The 17,667-nt window shown below is 28.0% G+C and overlaps 1 protein-coding gene across 3 annotated transcripts in view; it reads right to left on the minus strand.

Annotated features, from left to right (window-relative positions):
* Positions 1-9,522: 9,522 nt before the first annotated feature.
* Positions 9,523-17,667, minus strand: part of LOC100197126 (major facilitator superfamily domain-containing protein 12) — a 72,902-nt gene continuing 64,757 nt past the window's right edge. For all 3 annotated transcript variants that reach the window (XM_065816508.1, XM_065816509.1, XM_065816510.1), the window contains one exon: positions 9,523-9,848. In XM_065816508.1, the coding sequence (XP_065672580.1) occupies positions 9,775-9,848 (74 nt within the window). In that variant the 3' untranslated portion in view covers positions 9,523-9,774. The remainder of the gene's footprint in view (positions 9,849-17,667) is intronic.

Raw genomic sequence — 17,667 nt, forward strand, 5'->3', positions numbered from 1 at the left:
TTGCGTTTGCAAAATTTGTCGTCTTTAAAATTTCGTTTTATTTTATACTGAATTATATCTTTAGCTAAGATTGTATTTTTATAAATATTTTTTTTTAAAGTTAAAACAATTGTAAATTTTCATAACATTTTTTTTTTTTTCATAATATTTTTGTACTATTAGGGGTGTACAACATAAAAAGTTAGTTAACTATGTTGAGTATCTCATAGAAGTTACTCGTATTTGAAAATCTAAAAAGCAGTGGTTTGAGGAAATAAAATAACAAATCTTTTATTTTAAGTATTTTTATTGAAAAGATAATAGTATTCAAACAAATTTAAAATAGTAAGTCATAAAACATAGTTTTAAATAAAAAAATGTTTATAAACCCCTTTGTATATTCTTTAACTTTTTAGTTTTACTTTTGATATTCTATAACTTTTTAATGAAATGAAATAAGAAAAAATTTTTGTTTTAATTATTATTTTTTATTCTTGTTTATACAGAGTTTAAGAGTTTTACGAAGTCTCTTTTTTAACATCTTCAGGATTTTGCTCAGTCAGTTTACTTAAATTTTTTTTTTTAATGTTATTTAGGTGCTCCTAGAAGCCCTTACGGTCGTATCACGGAGCACCGCGGGAGAGCATTTAGCTAGAAGTTAACGCCTCCTTCCTTACCAATGTCGTTTATTAGGCTAGAGCCGGCGTCAAACCCCGGATCTCTGGGTTCTGAGCCAGAACTCGAACCACTGCGCCACGGCTGCACAAATTGTTTTAAATAAAGTCAATAAAATTCAAAACCGCAGGCCAATTTTTTGGAAAAGTTTTCCAATCATTTTGGCCGATATTTCAGTTTAAAATAAAATCAAAGCGGTGTTTATTACACACAGATGTTGATTTATCTTGTTTCTTTTAAAATAGATCAATAAAATAAAATTATCTTTAACACTACATCAACTAAAAAACAATGTTATTAATTTAAGTTAATCTTAAATTCAATGACCCTAAAAGTTCAAAAACTAAATTAAATAATTACTGACATAAATCATTTTCATTAATCATTTTCATTAATATTTCTTTTTGTTTGTTTGTTTATTTTATCTAATTTATTTATGGTATTATCTATTAATTAATATGATCTTATTTTAATGTTAATATCTTTGTAAACATTTATCTTATTTAATTATAAATTTATACTTTATACACTTGGAAAAAATTTTGTAAAAATATATATTGTCACATGGTGCTTCTTCAACGGCAAAAAAAAATTCAAAAAAAACAAAAAAACTTTGTTTATTTAAACATGATTATAGATTATAAAAGCTAGAACTTTTACAAAGTGTTTAGACATAAATTTTTTAAAAAGTATGTTTTTTTCAATTGAAGTTTTAATGTTCTTCACTTAATAGGTAAGTAAAAGCAAACCTAAAAAAAAGTTGTAGCGGTTTTTCTTCTAATTCCTCGAGGAATATTCTATTGGTTAAATGTCTTTGCATTAGTTAAAGTAATTCCAACACCGAGCAAAGTCCTTACCTAAAAATAGCACTCAAAAACCTGATATTTCACAGGTCTGAAAATTTAGGCTAAAATTAGGATTTCGTAATATACTGCAATTACATCATATTAAATTATATAACACGTTAGGCCTTGATAAACGTATCGTCAGCCGAAAACCAAGAGGCCATATGTCCAAATTTTGTGTTTTTTCTGTTTATTATTGATAAATATTCACCAATTAACGGGGTATGTGTCCAATAAATTTAGTCTCAAGAATGATACAACTTATTAAATATTTAAAAAATTAGTTGGACATACTGGCAGAAAGTCTTTACAAATTAACTTTTAAAACTTGATTTTCTCGGAAACACAAAAAATGGACATACGGCTACTCGGCTGACGATATTGCATAATAAATGTAAATAATATAACATTTAAAATGTTATATAGGCATATTTTATTTGTATGCATTATCCTAGTCATAAGAAATAGATAGTCTGGAAGCAAACAATGACCGATTGTTTGAACTTATTGTATGCGATTTTCGCTATCCCCAGATCTCCAACCCTGCACAAGTTTTTAAAAACTCTGTTGTTTATCTAATAAACTATCTATTTTTCTTGAAAAAACTCAAGATATATTGCAAATGCCTGGTGAAAATTGTTCAATTTATGGATGTTCTGCCTCAAGAAGATATACTAGAGTTGCTTTCTTTAAAGTTCCTAAAGAAACGGACGGTTTTACCAAAAAATGGGCTTCAGAGTTAATTAACATCATAACAAAAGATCGAGTTGTTGATGATATTCTTCGAAAGAAAATAAATGATTTTGAACATAAAAAATTGTGGATATGCGAGCTTCACTTTTCCCCTGAGCAAATTTGGTGTTATGAAACAAAAAAAAAATTAAAAGATGGAGAACTACCATCGTTAAATTTACCAAAAAAGAGCTTAGAATCTTCAGCTTCAAGTGCTGTTATTCGATCCACATCGTCAATATCTAAGCGAGAAAATTCTCAATTACTTATTGAAAGTTCTTCTTTTCCACAACCCGATTATTATAGAAACTTTGCTGACTTCAAAAAACGTCTTCAGCATTTGACTTCATTAAATCAGTTATGGAAGGTTGAGTTTTTTGATAGTTTTTGTTATACTTCATTCAAGTTATTAGAAGAAGTGATTCCAAAATTTGAAATTTTTGTAGAAGATTCTTTATATTTTACTATTCGTGTGTATGGATGGATGTTACCTGAAACACATAATTTATATTTGAAATATAAAAGGTCATTTCTAAATGTGTTTTTTTCACAGTTTATTTTTGAAATAGAATCTTAAGAATTTTGCAATGGAATAAAAGTTCCTGATCCTATTGAGGTGTTAAATTTTCAGAAGCATGTTATTCCTAAAATTTTTGATTATTTTGTTTATAAAAATTCTTTATTAAAGTCTAAACTGCATCAAATTGAATTTTATCGCAGTAACTCTTGTAAATTATTAGCTTTTGGAGAGAATCAGCCTTGCAAATTTTGTCATGAACTTAATGTTAAAGTAAATTCTAATATACACTCTAAAAGATCTACTCCTAAGACTCCTGCTAAATTAAATGCACCAATCTCTGTCACTTCTCCTAGTAGACTTAAACTGACTTTGCAGCAATGCAGACTTCAATGCAAGCAAATTAAAGAGGAAATTGAAATAATGAAATCTTCTATAAATATAAGTAGTAAAAAAATTTGTTCAGAACTTAGTAATGACTTAATCTCCATTTATTCAGCAAGTGATCAAAAAAATATCCCACCATTTATGAAGTTGTTTTGGGAAGAGCAGCAGAAGTATTTGAGTTGTTCCAATCTTACATCTATCAGATACCACCCCGCAATCATAAAATACTGTCTAAACCTAGCTTCTAAATCACCATCTGTTTATAGCGATTTGCGATATGATCCACAGACAGGTATAGGCATTCTAACTCTTCCAAGCTTAAGAACTTTAAGAGATTACAAAAATTACATCAGACCTACTAGGGGATTTAATCCAGCTGTCTTAAGTGAACTTGCAAAAAAAACACAAAATTTTCTTTCTCATGAAAAATTTGTTTCAATTATTTTTGATGAAATGAAGATTCAAGAAGATTTAGTTTGGGACAAATATACTGGAGAGCTTATTGGTTTTGTTGATTTAGGTGATAAAGAAATCAATATTTCTACCTTAAAAAATGTAAGAGAACTAGCTACTCATATACTTGTGTTTCTCGTAAAGAGCATTGTTAATCCTTTGTCATTCAGTTTAGCTACTTTTGCAACTACTGGAATTACGTCATTTCAGCTGATGCCTATTTTTTGGAAAGCTGTTTGTTACCTTGAAAGTATAAATTTAAAAGTTATTTCCGCAACAGCTGACGGTGCATCTCCAAACAGAAAATTTTTTAGAATGCATAAGAACTTAAATATGAATGTGTGTAATGATTTAGTTTACAGAGCTCACAATATTTACTCCAACGAAAAACGTTACATATATTTTTTTTCAGATGCTCCACACTTGATTAAAACTTCTCGCAACTGCCTTGCAAATTCTGGTTCTGGACGAAGTTCTCGTTATATGTGGAATAATGGTTTGCACATACTCTGGAGTCATATTACTCAACTTTATTATGAGGACTTAGAATGTGGCTTAAGATTAGTAAATAAACTTACAAGTGATCACATTAATTTAACACCATATTCTGTAATGCGTGTTTATTTAGCTGCTCAAGTGTTAAGTGAAACAGTTTGCAACGTTTTAAAAGAATTTGGTCCACCAGAATGCGCTGGAACTTCTCAATTTTGTCTCATGATGGATAAATTTTTTGACTGTTTGAATGTTTCAAGTAAAAATAAAGCTATTAAAAATTTGAAAGAAAATCTAAAACCATATGAATCCATTAATGATATACGTTTTGAATGGCTTGACAGTTTTCTTTTATACTTTAAGAAATGGAAAGAGTCTATTGACAATCGAAATGACCGGAATTATACTGCTAATGCTAAGGCAAATATGTTTATTTCTTTGCAAACATATGAAGGTATCCAGATAACAGTACATTCATTCATAGAAGTTTGTAGGTTTCTCTTAGAACAGGGTGTTCCTTATATTCTTTCAGAAAGATTTTGTCAAGATGATTTAGAAAACTACTTTGGAAGGCAGCGTGCTATTGGCAGTAGACGTGATAATCCCACTGTCAGAGATGCTGGATACAATGACAACACTATTAAGTCACAATATTCTATTCGATCTATTGTCGGTAACGTTCAAAGTCAAAGGCATAATTTTAACGAGATAAATGATTCACCACTACCGAAAAGAAGAAAAAAATCAGACTAAATAGCTAATTAACAAAGTCCCAGACAGTGACTATAATCCTGTCAAAACAGCTATTTTCATAGCTACAAATAAAAATAATTACATTATTGGCTAAGAATTCACTTTTTATGTTGTGTCAATGTCTACTTATATATTATATCAGTTGTGTCAATGTTTATTTATATCATTTATTTATTTTCTCAAGAAAAATGTTCCCCTTCGCTATAAACAGTTCTTAATTAATTATAATGATACACTGAGGTGCTTCCCATAAGTCAGATTTTTATCACCACCCTTTGTTTTAAGCACCCAAGACTTACTTTAAATTAAGCAAGGTATTCTTAATATAGCCTGATAAGTCTCTAAATTAATAAACTAAACATTATTTGTGGAACGTTACTCTCAGGTGCTTAAAACAAAACGGGGTGGGAAATTCCAGATCTAATTAAAGGCTGCGACTCAATAAAAGGGTGGGTGGGCATTTTTTTATCTGGAGATTTGTTTTTAATAGTCAATGATTATTAAAGCCTGATTACAAAAGTTTTCATTTACATCGGTGATTTTATATTTTCTAATTTGTAAGGAGAATTTACACTGAATGCATATATTGCTTTTTTTATTTGCTGATAACAAATAAAAAATAATAAAGGAGGGTGTCTTTATAAGCATGGGGGAGAAGAATTAATTAAGAAACAAAAAAATATTAAACCTCCACCTAGAGCAGGGAGCTTTTATGTGCGTAAGTTATCATCCCGTACCGTAAACATTTTTAGGGGGAGGGTCGTTTTGGAAAAAAAAGCATTTTAGAGTAGTAAACTTGCCATTTGCTAAATTTTTACATCAAAATTCACGTGAAGCAAAAATAAATTGGTAAAAAAAGGAGGTTGATCGCACCTGATGCCCCCCATCCACCAGGGCCGCCGAAAGCATTCACGCCGCCCGTGACAAAATCCCTGGGTGGCGCCCCAATATTTATAAATTCCTCAATATTATCAGTGAAGGATCTGCCTCCATGGTTCAGCCATGTAAGTAGATATAGGTGGTATAGCCCTAATTGCCTACAAGATGAGGGGGTTTTAAAATAGCAAGTACTAACATGGTTTGACTTCCTTGCTAATTTTTTGAGACCGTTTTGAATAGCAAATATATATCTTTATATAATAAAATTTGTGTGACAAATTTGGTAAAAAAAGGGGGTTGATTGCAACTGAAATCCACCCTTCTCAACAGTACAAGCATGACATCCTTCTTTTTTTAACGTCAATGCATTTCCTTCTGGGTCATTCAGTATTGGCAGTATTGAACAGCCCACTTTTTAATTAAATACAAAAAAAAGTTGCAATAACAAAAATAATAGAAAAAAGTTGCATTAACAATAATAAACAAAAAAAATGTTATTTATACAGAACTTTTTTTATATTTTCTGATGTTCCCTATACTAGTGAAGGGAACATCAGAAAATATAAAAAGTTTTAAAAGTTATAACCTAACGTTTTAAAAGCTTTAGTGCACTATTAGGCTTAACATTTAGTAAATGTTAAGCCTAATAGTTTAACATTTACTGAATATAATCTTTTAACCATGATTGTATTTTCAAGAACTTGTAAAAACAACTTTTTAAGCAAAAAAAATGTTTTGTTTGTTTATGTTTCCCCCGCAGCGACTATACTAACTTATAATATTAAAAGTTAAAAAATAATTAGGCAACGATTAAGAATATTCTTAATATATCATAATTATGATATAAGAATTTAAATTTAGGTCATGTGAAAATTTAAATTATAGCATACAAAACTTAATTTTCTTGAAAAATTATTAGGGTGTGAATTTACACATTGTGCGTGTGTGTATATATGTATACATAGGCGTACGAAGAGTATAGGATCTGGGTCAGTTTCCGTCAGACAGCACGTTTTTGGGGCATAATCAGAGGATAAAAAAATGATCAGAAAAATAATATCAGTATATAAACGATGTTATAATCTTATAGCATTTCAAATCATCAATGATATAATCATTTCTTTATGGATTGGTATTTATACTAATGGAAAATTGAATGGATTTTAAACCATTTAATAAAAATTACTATATACATAATAAACAAAACATACAATTGAAAAGAAACTAATACTCTTTTTTTATTCAAATTGTTATAGCCATAACATTTTTATTAAACTTGTGGCTATAAAAATAACCGTTTTGTATCTTCTGGAGCAAATGGGTGATGAACTGAAGACAAATTATGGATCAACTACATTGCTGCACGTCGCTTTTTTAATCTCTGTTCTTATAGAAGATTTACGTGCTTGTTGCTTGTTGATTTGATGTTTCTCACGAATATCTCTAGCATAGGAAAAGCTTCTTACCCTTGTGAACAAAACAAGCATACTTTCAAGAAGAGAAAAAGATATTTCTTTATCAATTTGCACTTCAGTATTGTAACGTATATTGTTTAAGTTACTTATAATCACTGAGTCCTTAAGCATTTCATTGACCAGAGCTTTGTTGTTAATAGATGTCACAAAAGATTTGCTTTGTTTACGAAAAATTGTTTCATATTGGATAAAGATATTTTGAGTATAGATGTTAGTTTTAATTAAACCACCTCTGTTCATAGTATTAACATATTTTTGGGTATCATCTGAATCAATTTTACATGCTGATAATATTTCTATGCATTGTTTTTTTATACTGCTCATCAGATTTATAAAATTTGAACTTCGAGTAAAGTTTTTGAACAACATAGCCTGCCAAATATTGAATTATACTTAATTCCTTATCAGAAAATACATAAGATGACAAAACTTCGCTATTAGATAAATTATTACGTTTACTTCCTGAAAGATCTCGAAGTATGTGATTTCCAACTTCAGTAAGCAAAGTATTGGTCAGTAAAACATTTTCAAACTTTGATGGCAATAAATTTTTATAAAGAAGTCTATAAAATTGAGAATAAAACTTTTCTGCATTACTATTATATTTTGAAATAAAACACTGAAATTTTTCGAAAAGAGAAATTGAATCTTCAGAACTAAAACAAAAATTCTGTTTTGAAAATTTTATTCGAATTTCTTCAGGCAAGCATAAATCATTTGATAATTTATAAGCACATTCTCCAACAATTCTCTCAAGATCAAGATAACAAAATTGTATAGAGTCTTTTTCTTCAGTGAGTTTATTTGTTCGTGTTTCGAAGTTTTATGTCTTTTCAAACCATATTTCGTTTTATAAACTTTACAACACAAGTCGCACGAAAAATTGGAATTAAAACAAACTTCAGATAATATATTATCTAGATCTTGTTCAATTTCCATGTTATGGTCAAATATTTCATCATTTAGAGCCATATACAGATCATCAAGCTGTGTTTCTTCATGAAGTTCGTTGCTCATTTTGAAAACTTGTGCAGGGTGAACGGGCCGAACTTCAAAATTCAAGTTAAAACGGCAAAACAATGAAAACGGCCCGTGCTTCCAGACTATCTATTTCTTATGACTATGGTATTATGTATAATACCTTGTAACTGCAAGGGTATTTAATTGTATAATTTAAAACAACTTATGTCAATATTAGCCCGAGCCAATATTAATCTTGACCTTAAACAAATATTAATTTTAGCCCGAGCAATATTACCTTGGCCTTATATAAATATTAATCTTAGCCTGAGCCTATATTATCCTTGGTCTTAAACAAATATTAATCTTAGCCTGAGCCAATATTAACCAATATCATTTTTAACCTGAGTAATATTACCCAGAAGTATTTTCTATTATAAAAAAACTTTTCATGTTTTAATTTTTATTTACTAGAACGTGGACGATACAATTAAAATACATTATGATTTTTTTTTGCTCACGAAACCCTATCATTGAAACTATTTTTTAAACACGAAAAAACCCGATTTTTTTTTTTGAGCTCGCTACTGTTTAGTTACATTCTTTTAGAGAAATTATACGTTTATTAATTAATATAATAACATGCATATAGTATAATTAATGCGGAAATAAATTGATAAATCTTTGTATTCATTGTAATCAATGACAGAATATTTAACTCATCAAGTTAGTATTTGAACGGGCCATATCATAAGTACCATAAGTCATTTTTAAACAAAAATGAGCCAAGGACAATATTGTGTTATCTGAGGGTAGATACATGTTTCTTTGAAAAATTGCATTAGTCAGACCTTTTAGTCAACGCCTTATAAAGTGTTGAGTAAAAGGTCTGACATATATGTAACATGTATCTACCCTCATAAACATGATTTTGTGGTTATCCAAAAATGACTCATAGTGTTTCTGAAATGACCCTTTAAGTAAGTTTAAAAATTATTTAAAATTTGCATTTTATTTGCAAAATATGCATTTGCAACTTTGCAAAAAATGCATTTAAAATTGTGTTTTGTGTTAAGCATTCTGACAAAAATTATCAATTCTATTGTGATTTCAGATAAAACAATTTTTAGCTTTACGGCTTGTTCCAAAACGAACCAATATCGAACTTTTTTCGTCTAAATTCTTGTTTTGTAGTTTAAAGGACCAATGAGGGGTATTGGAACAACTTGAAAAAGTAGTCAAGTATTGTAGACTCCACTGAGACTGAGCCATCATTTATTTTGCTAGGATGTGATACCCTTCTAATGCATACTCGTAAAAAATGATTTAAAAAATTAAAAACCATTAAAAAACAGATTCAACTTTCAGAAAACTATTTAAAAATCTAAAATAATATATTCTCAATATTTATAAATAAGCTAAATGTATTTATTTTTATAAACTTATTCAAAAATGAAAAATACTGTACAATCAAAGCGTACGTTATTTCTTAATACTGTACAATCAAAACGTAAAGTGTAAAAATTCTGTACAAAATTCTAACAGCAAGCAAATATTAATTCAAAAAAAAAAAAATTGTTACAAATATAAAAAAGTACACTATTAATTTAAGATAAAACAAGTAAAATTACGATTGTATAGTCGAATTGCGTTCAAATTTCGAATCAAGTGAGCCATACTTATTGTTTTGAAAGATTTTTTCTAATAAAAAAAAAAATTATTACAAAGTTGTAGTTATTGGGGGAACGATGAATTATTAGTTTTTTAAAATAATCAATCCATATACGAGTTTCTAAAAAATTGTCAAATATTTAAAAAATTTAAATAAAATAAGATATAACTTGTATATACATATATTTGCGATTAAACGTTTTAACTAAAGCGCGTGTAATCGCGCGCACTAGATGAAAATGTTTAATCGACCAATAACAACCTTTAGAATCAGAAAAAAAATAAGATCCTCAATTTATTCCCGATTTATTTTTATTCGGCATCCTTTAAGCACAGAACTTTTAACACAAAGGTTTCACTATAGCAACATAGAAATAAGGTCGTCAAAATACCGCCGACCTCAGATTTTATTGGTTATATATCTCTTCATAATTTGGTTGGCATTGCCGAATGCCGACGTTTATTCCTAGGACTGCAATAGCAACACCTAAAAATTATTAAATACCAAATGAGTATTTATAAATTTTAAACCGGGGGTACACAAGCCGTGAAATGCCAAAGCCAATGAAACTTTTTTTAAAGCAAATTTTGCTACAATATACATCTTAAGGCGGTGAATCATGGCAATATATTTAAATGTTTTCATTTTCTGTTAAAATTTAAATGCTTTGAAAGCAAATTATAAATTATTATACGGTAGTCGGTAAAAAGCGCAAACTAAAATACTTTATTTTATAAAAGTGATATGAGAGTAACTCGATTCGTTGCATTTAAAATGTTTAAGTAAAAATTCATTGCTATGAAAACCAATAAAATATTAATAGTATGAAAACCAACATTATTAGTGGTTATAAACAAAAAAACAACAAGTTATTATGGAAACCAACAGAATACCACCTGTCTTATACCTCCATTTTTAGACAAATGCTAGAAGTTAACTCTGATGTAAAACAACCTCTAACTTTGGGAATCTTGGTCTCTTGGTCAAGTAAAAGCTAGAAATGGTGACTTTATAAAAATATTCATCCTGGGAATAGGGTTAACTTTAGGGAAATTTTCAGTTTATAAACAGAAATTTTCTGTTTATAAATAGAAAATTTCCGTTGACCAGCCTAGTAACTCTTTTTCATTTTAAAGTAGTTGGAAAGAACTAGCTTAAAACTCAAACACTGACAAATAGTATAAAGCTGAAATTAGGCATATAAGTAGGCATAGAGTTTAGATAGACGTAAAGAGTCGTATTGATTGCACCACAGGATCTGCACTTTTGGACAATTTTAAGAGTAATTTTGGTAAAATTTTGAAAATTTAAAACTATATATATATATATATATATATATATATATATATATATATATATATATATATATATATATATATATATATATATATATATATATATATATATATATATATATATATATATATATATATATATATATATATATATATATATATATATATGATTGGATAGCGAATGTTGATCAATATTAGAAAAAAAGTATTTGCTATGATCTTGTAGCCAAGCAGAACCTAAAAAATTTTGTTTTTAAAACATTACTTTATAAGACGTTTATGCTGCTCGAAACTTCATTATTTCTTTTATTTTTTAAAGAATTGTTTTCAATGAAACAACTTTATGTAACAACATTTTATGTAAAGAATTTAATAGGTTTTGCAAAAAAGATTTTGAAGAACTTTTGCTATGATCTTGTAGCCAAGCAGAACCTAAAAAATTTTGTTTTTAAAACATTACTTTATAAGACGTTTATGCTGCTCGAAACTTCATTATTTCTTTTATTTTTTAAAGAATTGTTGTTAATGAAACAACTTCATGTAACAACATTTTATATAAAGGATTAGTTAAGTTTCGCACTCCAAAAACATTGCATTTAACTGCAACATTAAACTTATTAAATAAAATTGAAGTTTAAAATGTTACTAGAATAGAAAAATTATTCTTGGTCGTATTTGGTATGCAGCTACATCACACATCCAAACAGCATAAACTTGTTTTTATCACTTAAAAGAATTTTTGACCATTGCTGACTTCTCTATTTTAGATGATCTGATGCAAATTCCTTTTGGGGATTTTGGTTTTTCAAAAAAACTAATGGATTTTTAGCTTGGCGTCTTCCAAATAAGTTAGCATGATGTAAGGGATCTTCTTCGCTTAGTATCACAAGCTTATTATCCTGATAATGCGTTGTTTTACGTGGCCTTCCTGATTGATTTTTGTTCTTTGTAGATGTAGTAAGCTCATATCTCTTCATAATTTGTCCAACAGCAGACTTAAGGACCCATAAAGCTGTGCTGTTTTACGAATTTCCATTTTAAACTGATCTCATGATCAATTTTTTCACTGGAGATGAGATACATTTCTTAGATCCCATTATCTCAATCATTTATATATAAAATTGGTAAATTAGTTGCAAAAAGTATTTGTTTATAAAATCAACAAATTAGCAATTTTGTGGGTAAAATGATAAAAGCTTTAGATTGTCCGCAAACTTTTGAACTTATCAAAAATCCTTATTTTGTAAACCAAAATTAAACATTATTATTTGCTCATAACATAATTGTCAACCTGAAAACCTCTTAATTGGTATATAATACAATGACTTTAGTAGTGTATGCGCTTAAATATTAGTAAAATTTATTTTTTTAAGCCTGTCTACAAACTTTTGGATGCTACTATATATATATATATATATATATATATATATATATATATATATATATATATATATATATATATATATATATATATATATATTAAAGTATTTATAAAAATGAGAAAGAGAAGCAACATTACGGTGATGTGATAATAGTTGGAGGTTAGCTGAGCAAGAGCAGGTTTACAATGCGCTTTTGCACCTTATTTGAAAGAAAAAGGGCATCATTTGAAGATTCGCTTCAGATATGGCAACAGTATTCCATAAAAGGACAGATTGGAGATTTATAGTGATAAATAATAGAATCCAGAGTAGGAAAGTAGCAAGCAAGATAAAGAGATGCAACTTTAGCAGATGCTAATTTTGCAATAGATTTGAAATATGGTTTCCAAGAAAGATCGGAAATAAGAATTATTCCTAGACAATGCAGGGTAAATGACCAAGAACCATTTATAAATATAGGAAGATCTATATAATTGCAATAACGATTAGCTGAAAAAAAAAGAGTTTTAACTGAATTAAAATTCACCAGCCACTGAGAACCCCATGCTGTAGCAGAAGCCCTCTCTAAGCACTCAGAGACTGTTAGCTTCTTATCAAGAATAAATGAGTAAAAGATTTAAAAAAATATTTGTTGTTTATTTAGTAATGGTGACTTAACAATACAACCTCATCAAAGTAACCTCATCAACAGTGGGAAAAGGAAAGTCTAGTTTTTTTTAATTACTGCACCAACCAAACAGTATTAAAAAAATATCTAAAATAATTCTTGAATTACTGGGCAACCAGAAAAAAAATGCACTTGGCATTTGAATTTCTTTTCAACCAAATGCCTAATTTTATTTTTGTTGATTTACGTCATTAGACATGATTTGGCATTTGCAAATATCATGTTTGTATTGAATTACATTTAAATATTTAAAGTACTAAAAAATGGTTTGTAAAGGTATAATTAAATCAGAGAAACCACCCATAGATCATGCAGCTTATTTTCATGATGTTAGAGTTCATCTCTAGGTTATTGGCAAATGCTAGATGAACTTAACATGTATATATATATATATATATATATATATATATATATATATATATATATATATATATATATATATATATATATATATATATATATATATATATATATACTTAGGTCATTAGGAAAGTTCATAGAACTCCCCTATAAAACAAAAAAAAAAAGAGTTCTTTTTAATTTTATTTTATTAAATGTTCAAAATAATATCCATCATTATCTATACAAAGTTGCATCATTTCAAGCCATTTGTCAAACGTTTTTTTATACTCTTCTTTGGGTATACTTTGAAGTAGCTTTGTTATGCAAGTTTTTTGACTTTCGATGTCAGTATTGTCATCAACATTTTTTTTTATCAAGTCGAGAAGCCAATAATCGGATGGAGCTAAGTCTAGTGAGTATGGTAGGTAGCGAATTATTGTAATTCCAGCTTGGTTTAGATAATTTGTGATGGTTTGAGTCACATGGAGTCCAAAGTTATCATGAAGAAATTTGAAATTTTGAGTGACTGTTTTAGGTCTTTGCTTATTTATTTCGCATATAAGAGGTTTCAAACAATTTTTTATATAATATTCGCTAGTAATGGTGTCTCCCTTTTCAACATAACCCAAATGAACAACACCTGTTGTTTTGAAGAAAATGTAGAACATATTTTTTTTGGCTAAACTTGTTCAATGTGTCCAACTTGTCTCAAATAAAACTACAACTCATCCCCTGCAATAATATCACAGTCTTCGTGGGCCGTTTCTGAAAAGGGCTAAATTTTCCTTACACGCCTCTATTCTTGCAGTTTTGATCGATTAACTTTTTTTAAGTGCGTTGTGAATGATTTCATTGATTGTAAAACAATTAATCGATGTCAGGGCTTCAATTATAGCATGTGCTGCATGCAGATTTTCTTCAATAATGGCTTGCACACATTCAATATTCTCAGCTGCAAACGTGGTTTGAGGGTGCCCTGAGCAAGGATCATTTTCAAGACTCTCTACCATCTTTAAATAAAGTAGCCTTTAAATGGAAAAATTTTAATATACTTAAAATAAGTACATTCAAACTTTTCCATTTTTAAATTTTTTTTTTAAACGTATATAATAAAATTTAAATAACTTTTTTACTAAACATTCAAAATATTTCAACAAGTACTTAAAATGTTCATAATTAAACACAGTTTAAAATGATATATAAATATTTAATTATTTCCTGTCTCATTGTTTCTTTATAGATGAAGTTCTCTAACAACCTAAGTAAACATATATGTGTGTGTGTGTGTATATATATATATATATATATATATATATATATATATATATAGTTCTATAGTTTGTTGGCTTTAGGAAGAGCGGAAGGAAAAAAGTGATTCTTACGCCAACACATACGTCACTTTTAATTACTTTTGACTTTCGTCCAACATTTCCGTGTTGGACGAAAGTAAAAACCATTAATTTAATTACAAATTAATCGTTTTTTAAAAAAACCACAAAAACGCAAATTTAATTGACCAGAATGTTTTTAAAAACATTCTGAATGTTTTTATAACATTTTGAATGTTTTTAACAATATAAACAATGTTTTTATTTTTATTTTTTTTAATAAAATGTTTTTATTTTTATTTTTTTTAATAAAATTTTTTTATTTTTATTTTTTTTACTGTAAATCATGCGCGGAGTGTTGCTACATCGACTATCTTATAGCCTGACTCGCAAGGGAGTGCTGCCACATCGACTGACAAATAGCCTGACTCGCAAGGGAGTGCTGCTACATCGACTGACAAATAGCCTGACTCGCAAGGGAGTGCTGCTACATCGACTGACAAATAGCCTGACCCGCAAGGGAGTGCTGCTACATCGACTGAGGGTTTGGTTGGGGCAGGCAGTCTATCATTATTAAAAAAAAAAAATTCCGGTCTTGCATTTTAATTTTTACTTTTTGTCAACAAAATATCGAAAAAACTTTCGGACAACATCTAAGGGTTCTATATATATATATATATATATATATATATATATATATATATATATATATATATATATATATATATATATATATATATATATATATATATATATATAATATATATATATGTATATATATATATATATATATGTATATATATATATATATATATATATATGTATATATATATATATATATATATATATATATATATATATATGTATATATATATATATATATATATATATATATATATATATATATATATATATATGTATATATATATATATATATATATATATATATATATATATATATTTATAAATAAATATATATATATATATATATATATATATATATATATATATATATGGGCAATTCCATTTTTAACTTACCTTACACGGGCAACAACTTTATCAAATATTTGCTTATTTAAACTGCAAATTAAATTTTTAGCTATTTTTTATGAAAGATGTTGGTCTAAAGAACAAAATAAGCTAAAATGTTTTGAGTTTGGCCAAAAGAGGGCAAACTTATTGCTGAAAATGCCACTTAACTTACGTTACACGGAAAACAAGGTAAAAAAATTGCTTCAACTTTTAGATCAGATTTCTGCAAGTCAGTTAAGCAGCTTGTATTAAAAACTTTTACAATGTTGAGAATTCTATATCAATTAAAAAAATATATATTAATTAAATGGAGGTGACCGACTAAGGAAAATAAACGTGTTTTTTTGATACTATATATTTAACTTTTATGTTACATCACTTACATTACCGAGCGATTATTATTGTGGAATTTTATATCTATTATTAGGAGTTTGATTTTTTTAGAGTTATGTAACAAAAGAATTGCAAAAGTCATTCATTAAAAGTTATATACAAGAACTCATTCATTAAAAGTTCATTCATTAAAACATAGGCACTTTAGTATAACAACTTTATTAATACTTATTAAGTCATTAAAATAAAAAAATCTTTTAGTTTGTCAAAAATTTTACTTACACTTCTTATGTTTATGCATATTGTCTTTTGGCCATTCACCATAAGGTTGAATTTTTAAAATGCTGCTCTATTTATTTGAATTTTTAAAATGCTGCAGTAATTACAATTAAATCTTTTAAAATATTTTTGACATAAAAACTGCTATCACAGTTTAGCAGGGAGAGGGGGTGCAGGTATATGTGATTGTTTGTAAAAGGAGGGAAAGGGTTAAAAATTGACAAACATAAGGTGATGTACTTTAAAGACAACCCCCCCTTTAAGAGCATTTACAAACAATTTTTTTTACTAAAACAAAAATATTAACCAAATAAGAATATACTTTAAAATAAAATGATTTTATCCTTTATTTATTTCAAATGCATTACGGTGAAATTTTAAAAAGTGAAAGTAGTGAGATTTAAAGATATCTTTCACTTTTTTTGCTTGCTGGATAATTTGTGATATTTGCAGGGTACAATTACACGCTAACTTTTCTTCCTTGGACAAGTATAGAACTTTAACATATTTGTCTTGAAGATAATTCACAAATCATTCGCTGATTGGATTTTAATTTTTCCTGACTTTACTTTGTTGGTTTCTAGGCGCTTAACAGTAGCCCCAATGCCATCGACAACTCCTTTGCCATGCATTGCTGCAAAAAAATGTCAAAATATTACTTTGTTAAATTTCTTTTCAAGATGCATTAATGCACTCATCACAGTTTTATTTTTAAACTGAGACGTAGCACTACCACTAAAAATGTGAACTTCTTGTGTATTAAATGAAATAAACTCCAATAACTTCCAAATTTGCAAGTAGGAAGGTCTTTGTGTGATCCAGAGAGTCAGATGCAATGGTGAAAAATTTGAGATTTTTTTGCCAGATTGCTGCAGTGAAAAGAGAAATTTGATTTTGACCATAATGTGCAGCTTGAGGCTCTTTCTGACAAAAACACTTAAAATTTTCTGCATAATTAATATGAAAAGTAGCAACATTCGATGATGGATTCATGGATTTAGTAATGCTTAGTTTAAAACATTTAGATTGGTTACCCTTGATACTGGCATGATTTGCGAATTTTTCTCACAATGTGATTTTAATGTGGATTCTTTAACACTTCCAAATTTTTTAACTTTTTCAATTAAAGCGTAATGCTGTTTATCTGGTTTCTGTCATTGGTACCAACTTGTTTCAAATTTTAGTGGTTT

The sequence above is a fragment of the Hydra vulgaris genome, chromosome 13, assembly GCF_038396675.1.
Source record: "Hydra vulgaris chromosome 13, alternate assembly HydraT2T_AEP".
NCBI lineage: Eukaryota > Metazoa > Cnidaria > Hydrozoa > Anthoathecata > Hydridae > Hydra > Hydra vulgaris.